The 17,117-nt window shown below is 56.1% G+C and overlaps 1 protein-coding gene across 3 annotated transcripts; it reads right to left on the bottom strand.

Moving 5' to 3' along the window:
* Positions 1-7,160: 7,160 nt before the first annotated feature.
* On the bottom strand, positions 7,161-10,724 carry Znf579 (zinc finger protein 579). Of its 3 annotated transcripts, none has more exons than XM_046431065.2 (2): positions 10,579-10,724; positions 7,161-9,273 (listed from the first exon to the last, which is right to left on the bottom strand). In XM_046431065.2, the coding sequence occupies exon 2, from the start codon at positions 9,226-9,228 to the stop codon at positions 7,564-7,566; it is 1,665 nt and encodes a 554-aa protein (XP_046287021.1). In that variant the 5' UTR covers positions 9,229-9,273; positions 10,579-10,724; the 3' UTR covers positions 7,161-7,563. The 3 variants fall into 3 exon arrangements, with proteins under 3 accessions (XP_046287021.1, XP_046287020.1, XP_046287018.1); XM_046431064.2 differs by having other exon boundaries at positions 7,161-9,230; positions 10,579-10,711; XM_046431062.2 differs by having other exon boundaries at positions 7,161-9,855; positions 9,957-10,664.
* Positions 10,725-17,117: the final 6,393 nt, after the last annotated feature.

Here is a 17,117-nt window from a genome sequence, read left to right as displayed (position 1 = left end):
GTCTGTGCGGCAGCCTGCGGTCATGGGCCAGGTGTCCGGAGGCCTGGCGGGGCTCTCTGCTCCAGGCCTCACAAGTCTGGAATCGAGGTGCAGCTGGGCGGGGCTGTGACTCAGTTCCCCTGGTGGGGGCACAGAGGTTTCGGGTTCCTGCCACCCCGTCCCTTGCCGGCTGGGGCCACGACCTGCCTTTGGCTTGAGGAGGCTGCCTGTGTTCCTGGCCGTGGGGTGACTTCCACCTTCAAGGCCGCAAGGAGAACTTCCCCTGAGTGGGATCCCCTTGGCTTCAGGAAGAGCCTTGTTCCTTTTAAGGGTTCCTCCGATTAGGCCAGGCCCACCAGGGCCATCATCTGCCTACCCTGAAGTCAGCTGATTAGGAACCTTAAATCCACCTGCAACATCCCTCCACAGCTGTGCCTAGGAAAGCATCAGATGGAATAACTGAGAGCAAGGACCCGGGGGTCGCCTTGGATCCAGAGGGAGGTGGGGTGTAGGAGAGGGGCACACAAGGCTTCCTGCAGGGAATCTACAGGGACAACAGAAAGGAAGGGCGGGAGTCGCTCCAGGCCAAGAGAACGGCTTGGCCAAGGCGGACACAAGGGAGGCCCTGTGCCAGGAGCCCACAGAGCCGCGGAGAACACCCAAGGTAGAAACAGCGGGAGCGCCTGGCACCGCCAGTGGGCAGGACCTTAGATTAGCCGCGGGCCGACCCGATGACCGATGACCGGGTCCTGGAAGTCCAGGCAGCCCAGCTCCTCCCCCTCTCTCCCCCTCTCTCCCCCTGTCCGTGTCTCGGTCTCTCTCTCCCTCTCTCCCTGACCACCCCGTGTCCCGTGGCCTGGTGGCCTGCTGCCCTCTCCCTGGCTTCCAGCCCCCGTCCACCACGCCCCCTTCTCTCCTTCCGCAAAGGCCCCGCGGAGGGAGCGGGCGGCGGGCGCTGGGCAGGCGGGAGGCGCCTCTGACCCGCAGCAAATATTTACGGAGCGGGGTCTGCCCGGCACGGCGCTGGGCGTGGCGAGATAAGCGCAGGGACTGGGCGGGGCCGGGGGCGCATTCCGCAGGAAGGGCTGGCGCCTCGGGTGCTGGCGCGGCGGCGTCGCTGGGGGACCGGCAGGCTGCGGTGCCCTGGGCCGCATGTGGAAAGTGGGGTACCCGGCTCGGCTCGCGCTCCGTCCACCCGCACCCGGCCCCTCCTCCAGCCCAGCCGAGGCCACATCTCCCTTCTCTGGGGACCAGCTCCTGCTTCCTGGCTCCAAGCTGTTCCGGTTAGCAGCTGGGGCGAACACAGGTGGGACCGGACGGCCAGCTAAGCACAGACACCCCCAGCCGGCCACGCCCCTGCGAAGGGATGGCCCAGCACAGACCCGGGAGGAGGGGGCATGCCGCCTCCCGGTGACCCCAGAGACTGATCAGGAGCACCGAAGGTTCGAGGCCAACCTCTGGCTCTTGCAAACCCGGCTGGGGATGTGGCTCGTGGTAGAGCACCCCGGGCTCGATTTCCGACACACACGAAAGAATTTCCTAGATAGCTCCTCCTCCAGAAGGTCAGCTGAAGCCTTCCGCGAGAGGCGGACTTCGCCATGCAGAGCCCCTCCAGTGGCCCGGTCAGGGGCGACAAGTCACGTGGGCAACTCCTGGCCTGCCTGGCGGTGGTGGACTCGGTGACAAGGGCCTTTGAGACTCTTCCCCCCAAGGCTCCTCAAAACCACCCAGGCCATCCCTGGTCAGCTGGGGACAGAGCAGGCTCAGCTTGAGGCCCTGGGTGTGACGCCCAGCACCCAAGGCCACAGGAGATGGAGGGGCCCACTGGGGAAGCCATGTGACTTCCTGGGTGGCATCCTGGGCCACTGAGGGACATTTGTGACATCCCAATAGAGGGTCGTTTCCTTAATAGTAATGTGCCCGTCTTTCTCTCTCTCCCCCTCTCCCCCCTCCCTCTCTCCCCCTCTCCCCCCTCCCTCTCCCCCTCCCTCTCCCCCCCCCTCTCTCTCTCTCTCTCTCTCTCTCTCTCTTTCTTTCATTTTCCAAGTCCTTTATTTCACTTTTTTTTTTATGTGGTGCTGAGGATCGAACCCAGTGCCTCATGTGTGCTAGGCGAGGACTCTACCACTGAGCCACCACCCCAGCCCCTCTTGGATTCGTTATTTTTATATTTACTTATTTATTTTTAGTTGTCGATGGACACATACCTTTATCTTATTTATTCATTTTTATGTGGTGCTGAGGATCGCACCCAGTGCCTCACACGTGCCAGGCAGGTGCTCTCCCATTGAGCCACAACCCTAGCCCCAGGTTCTTGATCTTGACAGATATACTAGGGCCGGTAATGGCAGATGATGATATTTGGTTGAGGGGTCAAAGGGAATCTAGAATCACTGCAAATTCTCTATAAATCTCAAAGTTTCTAAGATTTTTTTAAAAAAGGTTATTAAAAAGGAAAACCAGGCTTATGAGTACCTCTGTCCAGCTCACAACCATCATTCAAGCAGAAGGCAGAATCTATTAAGTCAGGAGAGGAATTTGTGCTATAAATTGCATTCATAAAAATTCATTAAATGTAATTTTTCTGTATTTATTTTTGTGGTACTAGGGATTGAAGCCAGCGATGTTTTACCATTGAGCTGCATCCCCAGCCCTTTTTATTTTTTTTACTTTGAGACAGGGTCTCACTAAGTTGCCCAGGCTGTCCTTGAACTTGCAATTCTCCTGCCTCAGCCTCCCAAGTCACTGGGGTTCCAGCTGTGCACCACCATGACTGGCTGTATTTAAAATGTGCTGAGGACAAGAAGCTCAAGTATCCGATATCTTGTTATTATATGCATGTTCAAATGTTTGGAGTGAATTGATACTTGCAAACTGCTTTGAAATGATTTCTTTTTAAAGGGATGTATATGGAGGTGGGGTTTGGGGCTTAGTGCTTGCCTAGCACACATGAGGCACTGGGTTTGATCTTCAGCACTGCATTAAAAAACTTAAAAATGAAATAAAGGTATTGTGTCCATCTACAACAAAAGAAAAATAAATTTTTAAGGATGCATGAGAATCCTGTCACTTCTGTTCAGTTTTGGTGTGAACCTAACACTTCTCTGAAAAATAAAGTTTACTGAGTAAAAAAATATGATGGATGGATGAATAGATGGGTGGATGAAGAATTGATGCATGGGTAGATGAAAGGATGGATGATGGATGGATGATAGATGCATGATGGGTAGATAGATTAATTGATGATGGATGGATGGATGGATGATGGTAGATGGAAGGATGGATGATGAATGGATGGATGGATGGATGATGGATGGATGGATTGATAGATGATGGATGGATGGATGATGGATACATGGAAAGGTGGATGATAGATGGATATAGATGCATGGTGGGTAGATGGATGAATGGATGATGGATGGATGGATGGATGATGGTAGATGGAAGGATGGATGATGGATGATGGAGGGATGATGGATGGATGGATGGATAAGTGATGGATGAATGATGGATGGATGGATGATGGAAAGATGAATGATGGATGGATGATGGATGGATGATAGATGGATGAGTGGATGGATGATGGATAGATGAATGCATGATGGATAGGTGAATGGATGCATAGACAGATTCATTAAATAGAAAATATAATAAAATGCTAATTGTAGACTCTGGGGGTTAGTATATGATTGTTTTCTATTTCAATTTTTATGGTCTCACAATGACATGACAAAAATAAAAAAGAAAGTCAAATCCTTCCAGCGTCTGGGTGAACCTCTCTGATGTTCCTCACCTCACTTTGAGTGGAAGACGGTCCTTCTGAGCCCCTACCTGATCTGCTGCCCCTGCGGCCCCTGCCCCCCTCCTCACACTCTCCTTCTCCGACCCTTCACACTGGCCTCTGTGCCCCGTGAGCAGCCAGTCTGACTCTTCCTCAGAAGTTTGCCCCAGCTATGCACTCCCTGGGGACACATCCTCATTTCCCATGGCTCTGTCCTCCGGCTCCTGCTTCCACGGCCTGTGATTCCTGTGCCCCTCCACTACTGAGCCACATTTCCAGCCACTTTTTTTTTTTTTTTTGAGACAGAGCCTGGCTAAGATGCTGAGGCTGGCCTTGAATTTGTGATTCTCTTGCCTCAGCCTCCGGATTTGCAGAGATCACAGGTGTGGCCACTGCCCACCACTGACCCTCTCCTCCCCCTAGAATGGAAGCCCCAGAGAAGGAGGTATTTGTGTTTCATTAACTGAAGCACAAGCAGCACCTAGGCTGGTGCCCAGCACACAGTAGGGGCTCAATAAAGACTTTGGGAGAGTGATGAGTGGGCAGGATGGGGATGAATCCTTGTGTAAGGGTCTGGAGCTGCAGCGCCCAGGGTCCCACTGGCCTTGTTGCTTCCTGCCTTGGCTAAGCCAGTTCGCGTCTCTGTTCCCAGGAAATGGTCCCTGTGGGAAACCCCCACGATCACCAGGGAGGCTGTAGATAGTACAGTCACTTTGGAGAGCAATCTGGCACTTTCTCGAAAGGTAAACTGCGGACTTCTCATTCAGCCTCGTGATTCTGCCCAACAGAAATGAAAGTAAGCGTCCACACACAGACGTGTCCGCACATGTTTAGAGCAGTGCTCCTCCGCAGCCCAGGAGCAGAAACAGCCCCACACCCGCTGGCCGAGGAGGGTCAACGGCATGGTCTGTCGGCACACAGAACATGACTGAGCCGGAGGAAGGGATGAAGGTCTGAAATTCACACCCTGGAAGGACCTTGGAGGCGTTGTGCTGGGTCAAAGAGCAGGCGCCAAGCCACCATCTACAAATCCACTGTCTCGGATGTCCAGAGTAGGCAAAGTTGAGGGACAGTGGGTCGGGGCTGCTGGGTAGAGGTGGGGCGAGAGGGACTTCCATGGGCGGAGAGCTGTTTGGGGGGTGTCAATATGCTCTAAAACTGGATTGTGGCACTGGTTAAATTTATTAAAAATCAGTGAGTGAAACGTGAAGTGGGTGAATTCTGAGGCCTGGAAGTGACATTGCATTAAGCTGTTCAAGAGACAAAGCAGAGACATGAATGAAAGGACAGAGCCCTCCGCCGGCGCCCTGTCCCCCGGCCGTCGTGAGGGGTAAGTGAGCCCACTTCTGCGGCCCACAAGACGCGTGTCCAGACTTCACCAGCCAACGTGCCGAGGTCCCGAGTGAACATGCTGGGTGACAGGGCTCAGAGCACAGGCTCCGAAGGGCCCAAGCGCCACTGCTGGGACCTCTGTGTGCTCGGCCGTGGCTTTGCCACTTGCTGGTCTGTCCCAGGGTTCTGGGTCCAGGTTCCCACCTGCATGGGGGAGCTGGGCTCCTTCTTGGTCCTTTTCTCCCCGAGCTACGTGGTTTGCTCTGGGCGTGTTCCTCTCTGGGGGCAGTGTTTGAGGGGAAGGTGGGCCCACCAGAGAGCAGGAGTGGGCCCTCAGGGCCAGGAAGGGACGAAATGGGGCCTGAGTGGGGTTGTGTGGGAGCCGATGCGGAGGGTTTCGTGGACCTGGGTTTGAATCCTCACAGCTGTGAGGTCTGGGCAAGGGCCTTCCCGGGCGGTCACCATCTCTGGCAAGTGGGGAGGTCGCAAATGTCCTGGGGCCCCCATGGTTCACATCCACCTGGAAGGTCACGAGTTAGCCAGCAGCTCTTCCTGCACGTGCCGGGCATCGTGTCCAGCCCTTTCCACCAAGTAGCCCATTTAATACAAGGGTCCCTTGCCGTCGGCATGACTGAAGCAGCACAGATGACATTTGCCTCAAGCCTCAACTTGTCCCTTCTGAAAGTGACCTATGATCTCTTCCCCTGACTTTGTGCTGACCACGGGGCTAGCCTCAGAAGGCAGTCACTAAACAGTGGCCTGCATTGACATATGGTGACTGGGAGCCCAGGAGGTTCCAAGGAGGGAGTGGATTTGATGTAACAAATCCCTCCATTTCTCCAGCACTGAGGGGTAGAGACAACTCTCGAGGACCTGGTTCTCTAGGGAACCAGCCTCGTTTGATTACCCTAATTTATTTGTGCCTGATTATCACCACTGTCCTGAGCTGAACTGTCAGGCCCACAGAGACAGGCACCCAGGTGGTCTCACCCAACACTGAATGCTAATGCCAACCACTGGCTCCAACACAGTGGTGATCAACAGACCCTGCTCTGAGGCTTAGCCAAGATGGGCGACAGGCCAGCTGTCCTAGGGCTCACCAGGGAAACCAGCTTCCCTGCAGAACCTCAGTTAGTCCCCCTGGACAGTGGGGACAGTCTGGCCTTTTCTTGCAGGTAGGAAGACACCTAAAGTAGTGATGCTGCTATCATTTGCCCAGGGCTCGAGACAGCCTTGGAAGGGGGAGGGGCAGGATGCCAGCAGAAGGCTGACTGGCAGGTACCCTCCCCTCCACTCCAGGGTCTAACACCTGAGTCAACTCTAAACATCCCGCCCACCCCTGAGAGTATTTTCTTCAACATGTCAAACCTGCCCACCTCACAGCCTGGCCCTGGCTGTCCCTCCGCGCCCGGCTCCTTCCAGACAGTGCCTTCTCACATCTGGTTCCTTCCATCTTAATTCAGGCCAACCACCACCTCCCCAGAGAGGCCCCACCTTCCAGTGCCCTCCACAGTGACCTTCAGCGGACCTCATCAATACCAACACCATGATGCATACGGATTACCTAGAGCAGTGCTGTCCGCTACAACTCTTCACAATGATGGGATATTCTAGATCTGTGCTGTACAATATGGAAGCCACCAGCTATATTTGGTGAGGAACTGAACTTTTAATTATATTTCATTTGAATTAAACTTACTTATTCTAAATTTAACTAAAATAGTACCCATTACTAGACACCCTATTGGACAGCAAAGGTCTAGAACATTCCAGCACCACAAAAAAGTCTAGTGGGCAGAGCAGCCCTGGGACTCCAGCTCTTCAAAGAAGGGGACTTAGCTCCTTCCTCCTCAGTTCCTGCCGGGCTCAGCACGGGTCTGGCGCAGAGGAAATGTAGGGCAAGCTTGGCTGCAAGAGGAGTGCAAGGACCCACAGGGCTACCATACTGGTGGTCCATGGTGCTGCACCCCTGCTTCTTCTCAGGCCAAGGTGCTTGGGCACAGGGTCTCTCCTGCTCAGAACCCAAGCACACCCCACCCCCACCTGCACACACAGCCTCACTCCTGGGTTTCACGAACTCACATTTATTCACAGACAGAGGAACAGGGACAGACCTTTGATCACTGGAAACCCCCAGGGTCTGGCAGTTCCAAAGAGGTGATGGTGTCCAGTGTATGTCACAGGGAACAGGCAGGCTGGGGCAAACCCACCAGTCTGAGTCCCTCTGGCCAAATGTCCTCCGCCTCCTTTTCCAAGTGGTTCTGCCTTAAGACATGGGTCGGGGCGATCGGTTCCTAACCGGCATCAGGGGTCTAGGGATGGGCAATGGGGACGGTGGGTGGCCCAGGGCCTCCTCTCCTTAGTGTCAAGGGCTTGGGGCAGGGTAGACAGGAGGTGCCTCTCCTTCAACTTCCCTCCTCCATACTGCGAACCCAGAGCTCGAACGGAGGGGCGGAGGGTGGGTACGAGGGTCAGGAGGCCAGGCCCCCCAGGCCGCGCAGATGCGCTTTGCTGTCTACCTCTTCTTCCTCCATCTCAAAGGCCGAGTGGTCTTGGCTGTCGAAACAGGAGGCGCTGAGGAAGACGGGGGGAGCGGGAGGGGACCGGGGTGGGGTCCCGGGGGAGGGTGGCTCTTCCTTGATGTGTGAGAGGGGCAGAGGGAGCCCTTCCGCATCCTGCTCAGGTGGCTGGGGCGAAGGCGCGGCCTGGGCCTGGAGCGCCTGCAGCGCTGCCGCCCTCTCCAGCTCTGCGCGGTGGCAGCGCTGGTGGCGAAGGAGGCTGTAGGCTCGCGAGAAGCGCCGTGGGCAGCGGGGGCACGGGTGCGGGGCCGGGCCGCCAGCGTGGACCTGCGCGTGGCGGGCCAGGTCCGCCAGCCGCTTGAACTCCCGCTGGCAACGCACGCACTGGAAGGGGCGCGCCCCCGAGTGGGTCACACCGTGCTGCCGCAGGTGTGCCCGGCGTCGGAAACCTTTGCCGCACTCGGGACACCAGAAGCGGGGCTCCCCCGCTGGGGGCCGGGCTGGGGCGGTGTCTCCTCCGTTGTGCCCGCCTTCTCCCCCTTCGGGGGCACCCCCGCACTCGGCCCCTTCGCCCCCCTCAGGCCCTTTCCCCGAGTTCCGTCCACCTGAGGCCTTGTCGTCCTTCTTGCCCGCCCCGGGCAGCGGGGCCAGCAGGCTGAGCGCTCCGTGGACGCGGCGGTGCTGGCGGAGGTAGGAGGCGAGGCGGAAGGCTAGGCCGCAGTCTGGGCACACAAAAGGGCGGTCCGTGGAGTGGACCAGCCGGTGGCGCGACAGGGACCAGGGCCTGGCGAAGGCCTTGAGGCAGATGGAGCACTGGTGTCGCTTGGGGCGTGGCGGGGGCCCCCCTTCACCCTCCTGTTCGCCCTCGGGGCGCAGACACGGGTGCGCTTTGAGCTCGCCCTTGGTGGCAAAGGCTTCGCGGCAGCGGAGGCATAGCAGCGTCCAGTCGGCCTGGAGCAGGACCTGCTTCTCCTCCTGCCGCCCGGCCGCCAGCGCCAGCTCGGCTCTCAGCTCGGCTGCCCCAGCCTCGGCCTCCTCCGCCTCCGCCTCCCGGGGCTCGACGCTCTCGGGGGCGGCCAGTGGGGCTGGATCCCCGGCAGGCCACGACTCCGGCCACGCTGTCTCCTCCTCCGCGGCCGCGGCCACTGCAGTGGCTGGCTGCTCTGCGCCCTCCTCCTGAGGGCTCCAGCTGGACTCGGCCGCCTCCTTGGCTGCCCTCTCGATGGCCAGCTCAACCTCGCCGCCCGCGTGCTCCTGGGCCAGGTGGCGCCTGAGCTGGGCGGGCTCCGGGAAGGTGCGAGGGCAGGCGGCGCAGCGCAGCGGGGGCTGGGGCCCGTGGCCTCGCAGGTGGCGGGAGAGATGGGCAGGCCTGCGGAAGGCCTTCGGGCACAGGGGACAGGCGTGGGGACGGAGGCCTGAGTGGCTCAGCCGGTGCCGGGAGAGGTAGTAAGGGAAGCGGAAGAGGCGGCCACATGTGGGGCAGGGCAGGGGCGCCCGAGGGGCTCCAGCGCCTCCCCTGCCACGTCCACGACCCCGGCCCCGGCCCCGGCCACGGCCCCGGCCCCGGCCCCGGTGTGGTGGGCTGCCCTGGGCAGGTGGAGGGGGCTGCGGATCCATGTCTGTGGGGAAAAAGGGGAGAGGCGGGCAGAGGTGAAGGGAGGTCTGTGGGGTGTGGCAGAGAGGGGCAGCCACAGAGACAGGCAAAGGCGGGACAGCGGGTCAGCGCTCACCCAGGGAGAGGGGAGGGACGGAGGAGGAAGGCAGGAAGGTGGGCAGAGGTGAGCGACGGGCAGACAGACCCAGATCAGAAGCAGAGATGGGACAGAGTCAGGAAAATCAGAAACAAGAGGAGCAAAGAAGCACAAATGGAGAGAGCATCCAGGAGAGGGAAAGGGAGAGGTTTAGAGACCCAGGGGCAGAAAGTGCAAGCAGACCAGGCCAGTGGGAGGGTCGAGGCAGGGACCGAAGGGACAACGGGAGACAGGAGAGGAGACAGAGAGTCAGCCAGCTGCTTTTGCTCAAGGGCCCTACGGTGGGATTTTTGGGAGAGGCCAGAAACTAGCCCCCAAGGGGCCAAAATGGAGGGGGTGGGATTTCAAGTCTTGAGGCCCAGGAAATGGAGTGTCTGCACCCAGAGGCAGGGGCTTGCAGACGCCAGGGAATTGGAGAGCTCAGACTCCCAGTCTGAGGGCAGAGGGCTGGGGCTGGACCCCTGAATCTGAGGGAGGAGGCTGGGGGCTGGACCTTGGGTCTGAGAGCAGAGGGCTGGGGCTGGACCCCTGAATCTGAGGGAGGAAGGCTGGGGGCTGGACCCTGGGTCTGGGGGAGGTGGTTGGGGTCTGGACCCTGGGTCTGAGGGAGGAGGCTGTAATCTGGACCCCTGGGTCTGAAGGAGGAGGCTGGGCCTGGACCCCTGTGTCTGAAGGAGGAGGCTGGGCCTGGACCCCTGGGTCTGGACCCTGGGTCTGAGGGAGGAGGCTGGGCCTGGACCCCTGGGTCTGAAGGAGGAGGGCTGGAGTCTGGACCCCTGGGTCTGAAGCTGAGGTCTGGACTTCTGGGTCTGGGGGAGGAAGGACCTGGGGTCTGGACTTCTGGGTGTGGACTGGATGGGATGGGTGGTCTAACCGCCTGGTAGGTAGGACACAGAGTTCCGGGATCCAGGTGGAGGAGGGGGTTGGGGGAGGGGGTCGGGCTCCAGAGCAAGGGGAGGAGGGGTCTGGGAGCCTGGATGCTGGAGATCCCCAGGGAGGAGGAGGCTGAGGGCCCGACCCTGGACCGGTCGACGGGTCCGGGGGGCGGAGGCTGCCGCGACAGGGGCCCTAGGTCCCGGAGGGGGCGATCCGCTCAGGGCCCAGCCTGCGGCTCCCCGCAAGCATGATCTGCAGAATTGGGCGGCGGGTGGCGGCCTTGCGGGTTTCTCAGCCCGGGGCCTGGGGCTTGCTCTGGCTGCTGGGCGCCGGGTCTTACCTCCGCCTCCTTCGCTCCTTTCTTCCTTCCCCGCGGCCGGCCGAACGCGGACGGTGGTGGCGGGGAGGGAGGGGGCCGAGCGTGGTGGGGGGTGGAGGAGGAGGCTGGGCTCGGTGTCACCGCCTAAGCCTTCCCCCCGGAAACTCGGCCTTTGGTCGGAGCCTGGAAGAGGAAAGACTGTCTGGGAAGCCGGAAGCGGAGGACCGGGGACCGGGAGCCGGGAGGCAGGGCAGCTGTGGCTCCTGGGACCTGTGCGGGGGAGACGGCCGCTGAGACGGAGGGGGCTTCGGGCCCGGGAGGCTGAATGCAGCCATCCCCCACTCCCCAGCAGATGCACGTATTCATTCATTCTTTCAACAAATACTCATTTATCAAGCCCTGTCTGTGCCAGGCACTGTGCTGGGCCAGAGGGCAGGTGGGGGAGGGTGTTGAATGCAGCGACAGTCTTCAGAAAGTACTGGCATGCTGGATTTGAACCTGGCTCCAGCCTTCCTTTGGCAGTCTGGGCAAGCGAATCTATTCTCCAGGCCTCGTTTCCTTCTCTGTGATAAGCCCTTGCATATATTCATGTCATCGAAAGTGGCCAGTATTTACTGAGCACCTACTATGGGCTAGCTCTGTCCTTGGTACTGGAAGGACAGTGTCCAAAACAGAGGCCACTGCACCCTGTCCCAGGAGATCACCATCCACTGGCAGACAAACCAGCCAGTGGGGGTGCGGGACTGCTCTGATGCAGGAAGTTGGATGCTATAGGAATGCAGGAAGAGAGGGGCTCTGGGCTGAGCTCACACTGGGAGTTGGGGTGGTTCATGAAGTCTTCTAGGAGGCGAGTGCTTCGGTGGAAACCTGCAGGATGGAACAGCATGACCACATCCCAGAAACCTCACGTTGCACAGAAAAGGCATGTTGCAGGTGTATACCTGTGCTTGACTCTGTTTCTTGTAGGTTCCATTCATGCCAAACATTGTTGGCAAGTGAGTGGGCGAACAGTTCCTTTTATACTTAGCTGGGATGAGCTATGTACAAGCACAAGCCAGCAATTCCAGGAATTTCTCCTTAAGAGAGATCAGAAACATGCAAAATTATGTCTGTACCAGGTTACTTGCTAGTGTGGCACATCTCTGCAAATGGCTCAAAACAATCTAGATGCCCATCCAGGAGGTGTGAGTGACAAATCCATGACTGATCTAGCCAGTGGAGTCCTAGCCTTCATAAACAGACTGAAGATGCCCACTGTGTAAAGATGTGGAAAGTATCCAAGCAGTGATGGGGGCAGCGGGCGGGCAGGGTGAAGAACAGCCTGGCCTGCTCTGTGCGCTCTGGCCGCGCTGAAGAACTGGAGGACCACAGAAGAATCTGGCAACAAAGTCCTGTTCCCAGGACTGAAACTTAACTACACTACACTTCATCCTTTTGTAATTTCCGAGTTTGAAACCTTCGAATGTGTTCTATATTTAAAAAAAAAAAAAGTAAAGGGGAAATGAATTAAGTGGGGATACTGACAATAAAAGGAATATTATAAAGCTTATTTATATTTTTTGGCCCTGGGGATTGAACTCAGGGGGGCACTTTACCACTGAGCTACATCCCCAGTCCTTTTCATTTATTTTGAGACAAGGACTTGCTAAGTTGCCCAGACTGGCCTCAGACTTAGGATCCTCCTGCCTCAGCCTCCCAAGTCTCAGGGATTACAGGCATGTGCCACTCTGCCTGGTTTAATGAAAATAGCTGATTCTTCTAAGTGCTTTAAAAATATGAGCCCAGGGCTGGGGTTGTGGCTCAGTGGTAGAGTGTTTGCCTAGCATGTGGGGGGCACTGGGTTCGAGTCTCAGCACCACATATAAATAAAGAAAATAAAGATCCATCAACAACTAAAAAAAAAAATTTAAATGAGCCCATATTTCTCCTTACCTTTTGAAATAGATAACATTATTTTCCCCCTCTACAGAAGATGAAAATGAGACACTAGTTTCAAAGCTAGTGAGTCTCACTAAAGTTTTTGACTTCACAAAGAGGAGAAATGATAGTGGATCAGAAGCATGATTTAAAAAAAAATCTGGTCAGTAATACTATATTTTAAAGAATATATACATAAGGAGTAAAAATCTAAAAACATCTATGGGAAATATAATCAATTGGGGGTGGGGGTTCCATTTGAGAAGGAAGAGGCAATCAGATGTATCTCTAATATTTCAAAGCTGGTAGTGTATGTGTGTGTATGTGTTCTAACTTTTTTATTTGGTAAAATACATAGAACATAAAACTGACAATTTTAACTCTTTCAAAGTGTACGATTTAGTGGTCATAGTAGCAAGTATATTCACAATATGGCGCAACCATCCATGCTGTCCAGGCCCATCCTCTAAGCAGTCATGCCTGGTTCCCGTCTGCCGGCTCTGGATTCGCCTACTGTGTGTGTCTAATATAAATGACATTATAAAACCTGTGGTCTTTTGCAACAGCTGCTTCCACTTGGCCTCTTTTTTTTTTAAGTTGTAGATGGACACAATACCTTTATTTTTATTATTTATTTTTAATGTGGTGCTGGGGATTGAACCCAGTGCCTCATAGCATGCTAGGCAAGCACTCTACCACTGAGCCACAACTGCGGCCCCTAGCCTCATGTTTTCCAGAAACACCCATGTTGTAGGTGAATAGGCGAATCATTCCTTTTTGTGGCTGAATAATATTCCATTACAAGAATAAACTATATTTTATTTATCTGTTGGTGAACATTTGGGCCGCTTCCATCTTTTGCCATGGGGAATAGTGCTGCTGTAAACATCACTGTGAACATTTTCGTTGGAGAGCTAGCTGTTCTGAATTCCCTGGGGTATGTACCTATGTCATTTTGTCATCCATTGCAAAGGCCAGGATTCTTTCTTTAAAAAATAAGAATTCAGGAATATAAGCAGAAGACGGTAAGGGGGCTGTGGCTTGCGAGGGATTTGATGGCTTGGTTTGGGCAGCAAAGGCGGCTTGGAGGCCAGCGCCCTGCGCCGGGAAGTGCGGGGCCTCCTGGTGCAGGCTGCGCTTGGAGTCGCTCCGAGTGCACTGAGAAGCACTGAAAAGTTTTAAGGAGAGTCACATGATCTGATTAGTGTGTTGGAAAAATCCCTGCGGGACCCGTGGAGGCCAGGCCGGATGCCTGGGAGACCGGGCGGGCGGGGAGGAGGCCCGGGCGCAGGTGCGCTGGGCCCGCGGGAGGCGGCCCGGGCAGGGGCGGGGCCTCGCGCCCAGGGACAGGCGGGGCTGCCGGTCCGGGGCTACCGCCGCCTCGTTGGCTCTTCCCCTTCACGTCGTCGCCGGTGTCCAGTCCCCTGCCTCCAAAGCCGCCCAGGTGGCTCCTCACGTCCTCCGGAATAAACCCAGGCCTTCCCCCGCTGACCCTAACAGGCACACGAACCCCCGGCCACAAGGCTCTGCATGCCCCTCTCCTCCTAGAGGACGGCTCTCCTGCTTCTTCGGCCCCGCCAACACCCTCTCTTCTCTTCCTGGGCTCAGGGCATTTGCACGTGCCACTTGGTAGAGTTTCCCCTGCTCCCGGCACTCCGCGCGGAGCCCAGCCTCCTGCCCTGTCCTCCCTAGCTAAAACTGCCTTCCATCTTCAGCACTGTGCCACAGGCCCACCTCGCCCTTGAACATATCACTGCCTGTCGCTGTGGTTTATTGTTAAACGGACACCCCACCCGCTTTCCCCTTTCTCTCTCCATAACCATGGCGGAAGAAAGATTAACCTTTTCCCATCCTAGGCCGAGTTATCTGTCCTTTGGTTCACAGAGGACAAAAATGGAGCCCAGACTTTGCAGTGGGCCCCTGAGGACCTAAGAAACAGCTGGCAAGGCTGCAGATGAATCACGACTGCCCACGGGGCGCAGCTGCCGTGTGGCCTTTGAACTGCCTCTTTAAAAGCCTCTGTTCCCCTGACAGAAGCACAGCCTCGGGGACAGGAGTCCCCTGGCTTCTCCTTTGCTAGCAAAGACTTCTTTTCCCTTTTTCTCGAAACCTTGTCCTTCTTATTGGATTGGCATGGAGACAAGGCCAAGCTCTGGGTATCAATCATCCTTACGGCGGCCGACCCTGGACCACCTGTGCTCGGCCTCCCCTCCCACTAGATCAGAAACTCCACGAGGGCAAGGGATTGTCTTGCCCATTTGCCAAACCAGTCTACCCATAGCACCAAATATTTGTGGCAAACACAGAGGTGGGGAGGAATGAGGAAAACTCGGGTGTTGTGTAAAGGGAGCGATAAGGGGAGGGGAGTTGCGGAGATCAGGTGGCCCCGAGCTGCCGGCCTCTCTTAAATTAGCACATCTATGAAACCCGGCCACAGTGAGACCAGCAGAGGGCAATTCAGCGCGCGCATTTGGGAGGCACTCAGGAAATGAAAAGAGGCTCTTGTTGCACCTGGGAAGCACCAGGATTGTGGGAGAGGTGAGGTGGGTGGGAGCCTCAGGCTTTGCAGGGTCCTGTTTTTAACTCCGCAGCCCGCTGCGATCTCCATGACAACCCTGGCATGGGTCCAGCCCTAGACCCCTGGACAGCTGTCTCCAGGCAGGACTGGAGAGGAGGCTGTCTTGTCCCTGGGGGCGGTGCCTGTACCTAAGGTGGTGGCCCTGCTTCTCCAACAGGGACCACCGCATCCCACCGCAACACGCAGGGATCAGTCTGGTGGTGTAGAGAGGAGTATGTCCAAGGTCTAGCGTCCCCTCCCCCAGGCGGGGCTGACCTTGTTCCCAAGAGGTGGAGCCTTTTCAAACTGGTAATTGTGGATCTCAGCCAGTCTTCCTTGAGCTTCAAACTGTTACTTGTTTCCGCCCCCACATCTCCCTCCTTAACATGGTCTCCCCTTGCAAACTAAAACTTAGGGAAACTGCACAACACAAACCAATAATTGAACAAAAATTTTAAGATGATCCTCAGATGAAGAAACAGGACATCACGGTCCATCAGCAACTGTAGAAACCTTCTGGCCTCCGCCTGAGCTTAGCTGTCTAGCCCACTACTCTGAGTTTTATAGAGAAGAGTTTTTCTGTACCAGTTACTACCCATGATGCATCCTGAACACTGCAGCAGCTTGCCTTGGAATGCCGTGTGCATGGAGTCGTGCTTTCACACAAGTACCTGTGTGTGCTCTTGTCCACCCTCAGTGCTGCTCAGTATTCCATGGCCTAATGCACCATCACCATTTAGCCACTGTACTCATGAGTGTGTGTGTTGGGGGGTGCTAGGGATGGAACCCAGGGCTCCAACGCACTAGGCAAGTGCTCTACCTACCACTGAGCTACCCCTAGGCCCAATCTACTGTGTTCTTTTTTTTTTTTTTTTTTAGAGAGAGAGAGAGAGAGAGAGAGAGAGAATTTTAATATTTATTTATTTTTTTTTAGTTTTCGGCGGACACAACATCTTTGTATGTGGTGCTGAGGATTGAACCCGGGCTGCCAGGTGAGCCCGCTACCGGCTTGAGCCACATCCCCAGTCCTCTACTGTGTTCTTGATGGACATTTTGGTGGTTCTGAATTTGGGTATATAGACATTGCTGCTGTGAACATTCTCCTGGGTCTCCTAGTGCCGGTGAACATGACTGACTCCAGGGTTTATGGCTGGCAGAATCACTGCATCGCAGGGAATGCATATTGGCATTCAATCTTAGAGAATGCCAATCTACCGGGCATCTTCAGTTTACATAGAAGAGCTCTGATTCCTCAAGCCCTGACCTTAACTTGTCCTCTGGTCCTGATTCCAAGTGCCACCACCCACCCACTTACTTCTGATTCCTCCCTTTCCAGTGCACGCTCCTCCCACCTTGGACACACAGGTAAGCCACACATGCACACAACCCAGCCTCTGCATTCTACCTCCAGCCTTCACACCAAATCCTCCCACTATTTCTCTCACCAGCTGGCCCAGACTCTCACTACTCCCTCCTGGCAGACTGACTAGTCCTCTACTTCTTTCCCTTTGCAGGCTACGGCTCCTTCTCCCCTGAGCCAGAGAGCTGGCCATCTGCACCGCGTAACCTTCTGGTCGGTCAAATGCTCATCTTGAGTTCCCTGGCCCTGCGTGGTCTGACCTCTGCCTACCTCTCCACCTCATCTCCTCCCTCTTTTCCTGAGTTCACTCTCCTCCTGGCCAGCCACTCCTCATCTTTCAGGACTCCGAAGTGGAGGAATGTCAGGGAAGCCCACCCTAACTGCTCATGGGAGGTGGCATAGCCTAGCCACTCGCCATTTCCTGTTGCCTTCAGAGTGCTCAGGACCACCTGAAATCACCTCCACTGTTGGTTCCTCTTACCCAATCACTAGAATGTAAATGTACCAGAGCCGGGATCAGCTATTTGCTTACCGTGGGGTCCCAGAGGGGGTACAAGGCCTGACTCCCAGAGTTGTGTGTGTGAATGTGACCGGGCTACTGGTACCACCTATCCTGATGATCTAGAGGTCTTTCTTAGGATCTAAGGATCTTGCCAGATGGCTGTCTGAGGGGCAGAGTCTTTTCCTGGGCTGTCTCTAAGCCCCAATCAGAAAATGAGACAGTAG

The sequence above is a fragment of the Marmota monax genome, unplaced genomic scaffold (assembly GCF_021218885.2).
Source record: "Marmota monax isolate L192 unplaced genomic scaffold, Marmota_monax_Labrador192_F-V1.1 WCK01_AAM20220418_F8-fsc00215, whole genome shotgun sequence".
Classification (NCBI taxonomy): Eukaryota; Metazoa; Chordata; class Mammalia; order Rodentia; family Sciuridae; genus Marmota; species Marmota monax.
Note: the sequence above shows the minus strand (reverse complement) of the source record. Positions and strands in the feature narration are given on the sequence as shown.

Coding starts and splice junctions, on each gene's coding strand:
- Znf579 (XM_046431065.2), bottom strand. CDS start 9,228: ATGGATCCGCAGCCCCCTCCACCTGCCCAGGGCAGCCCACCACACCGG.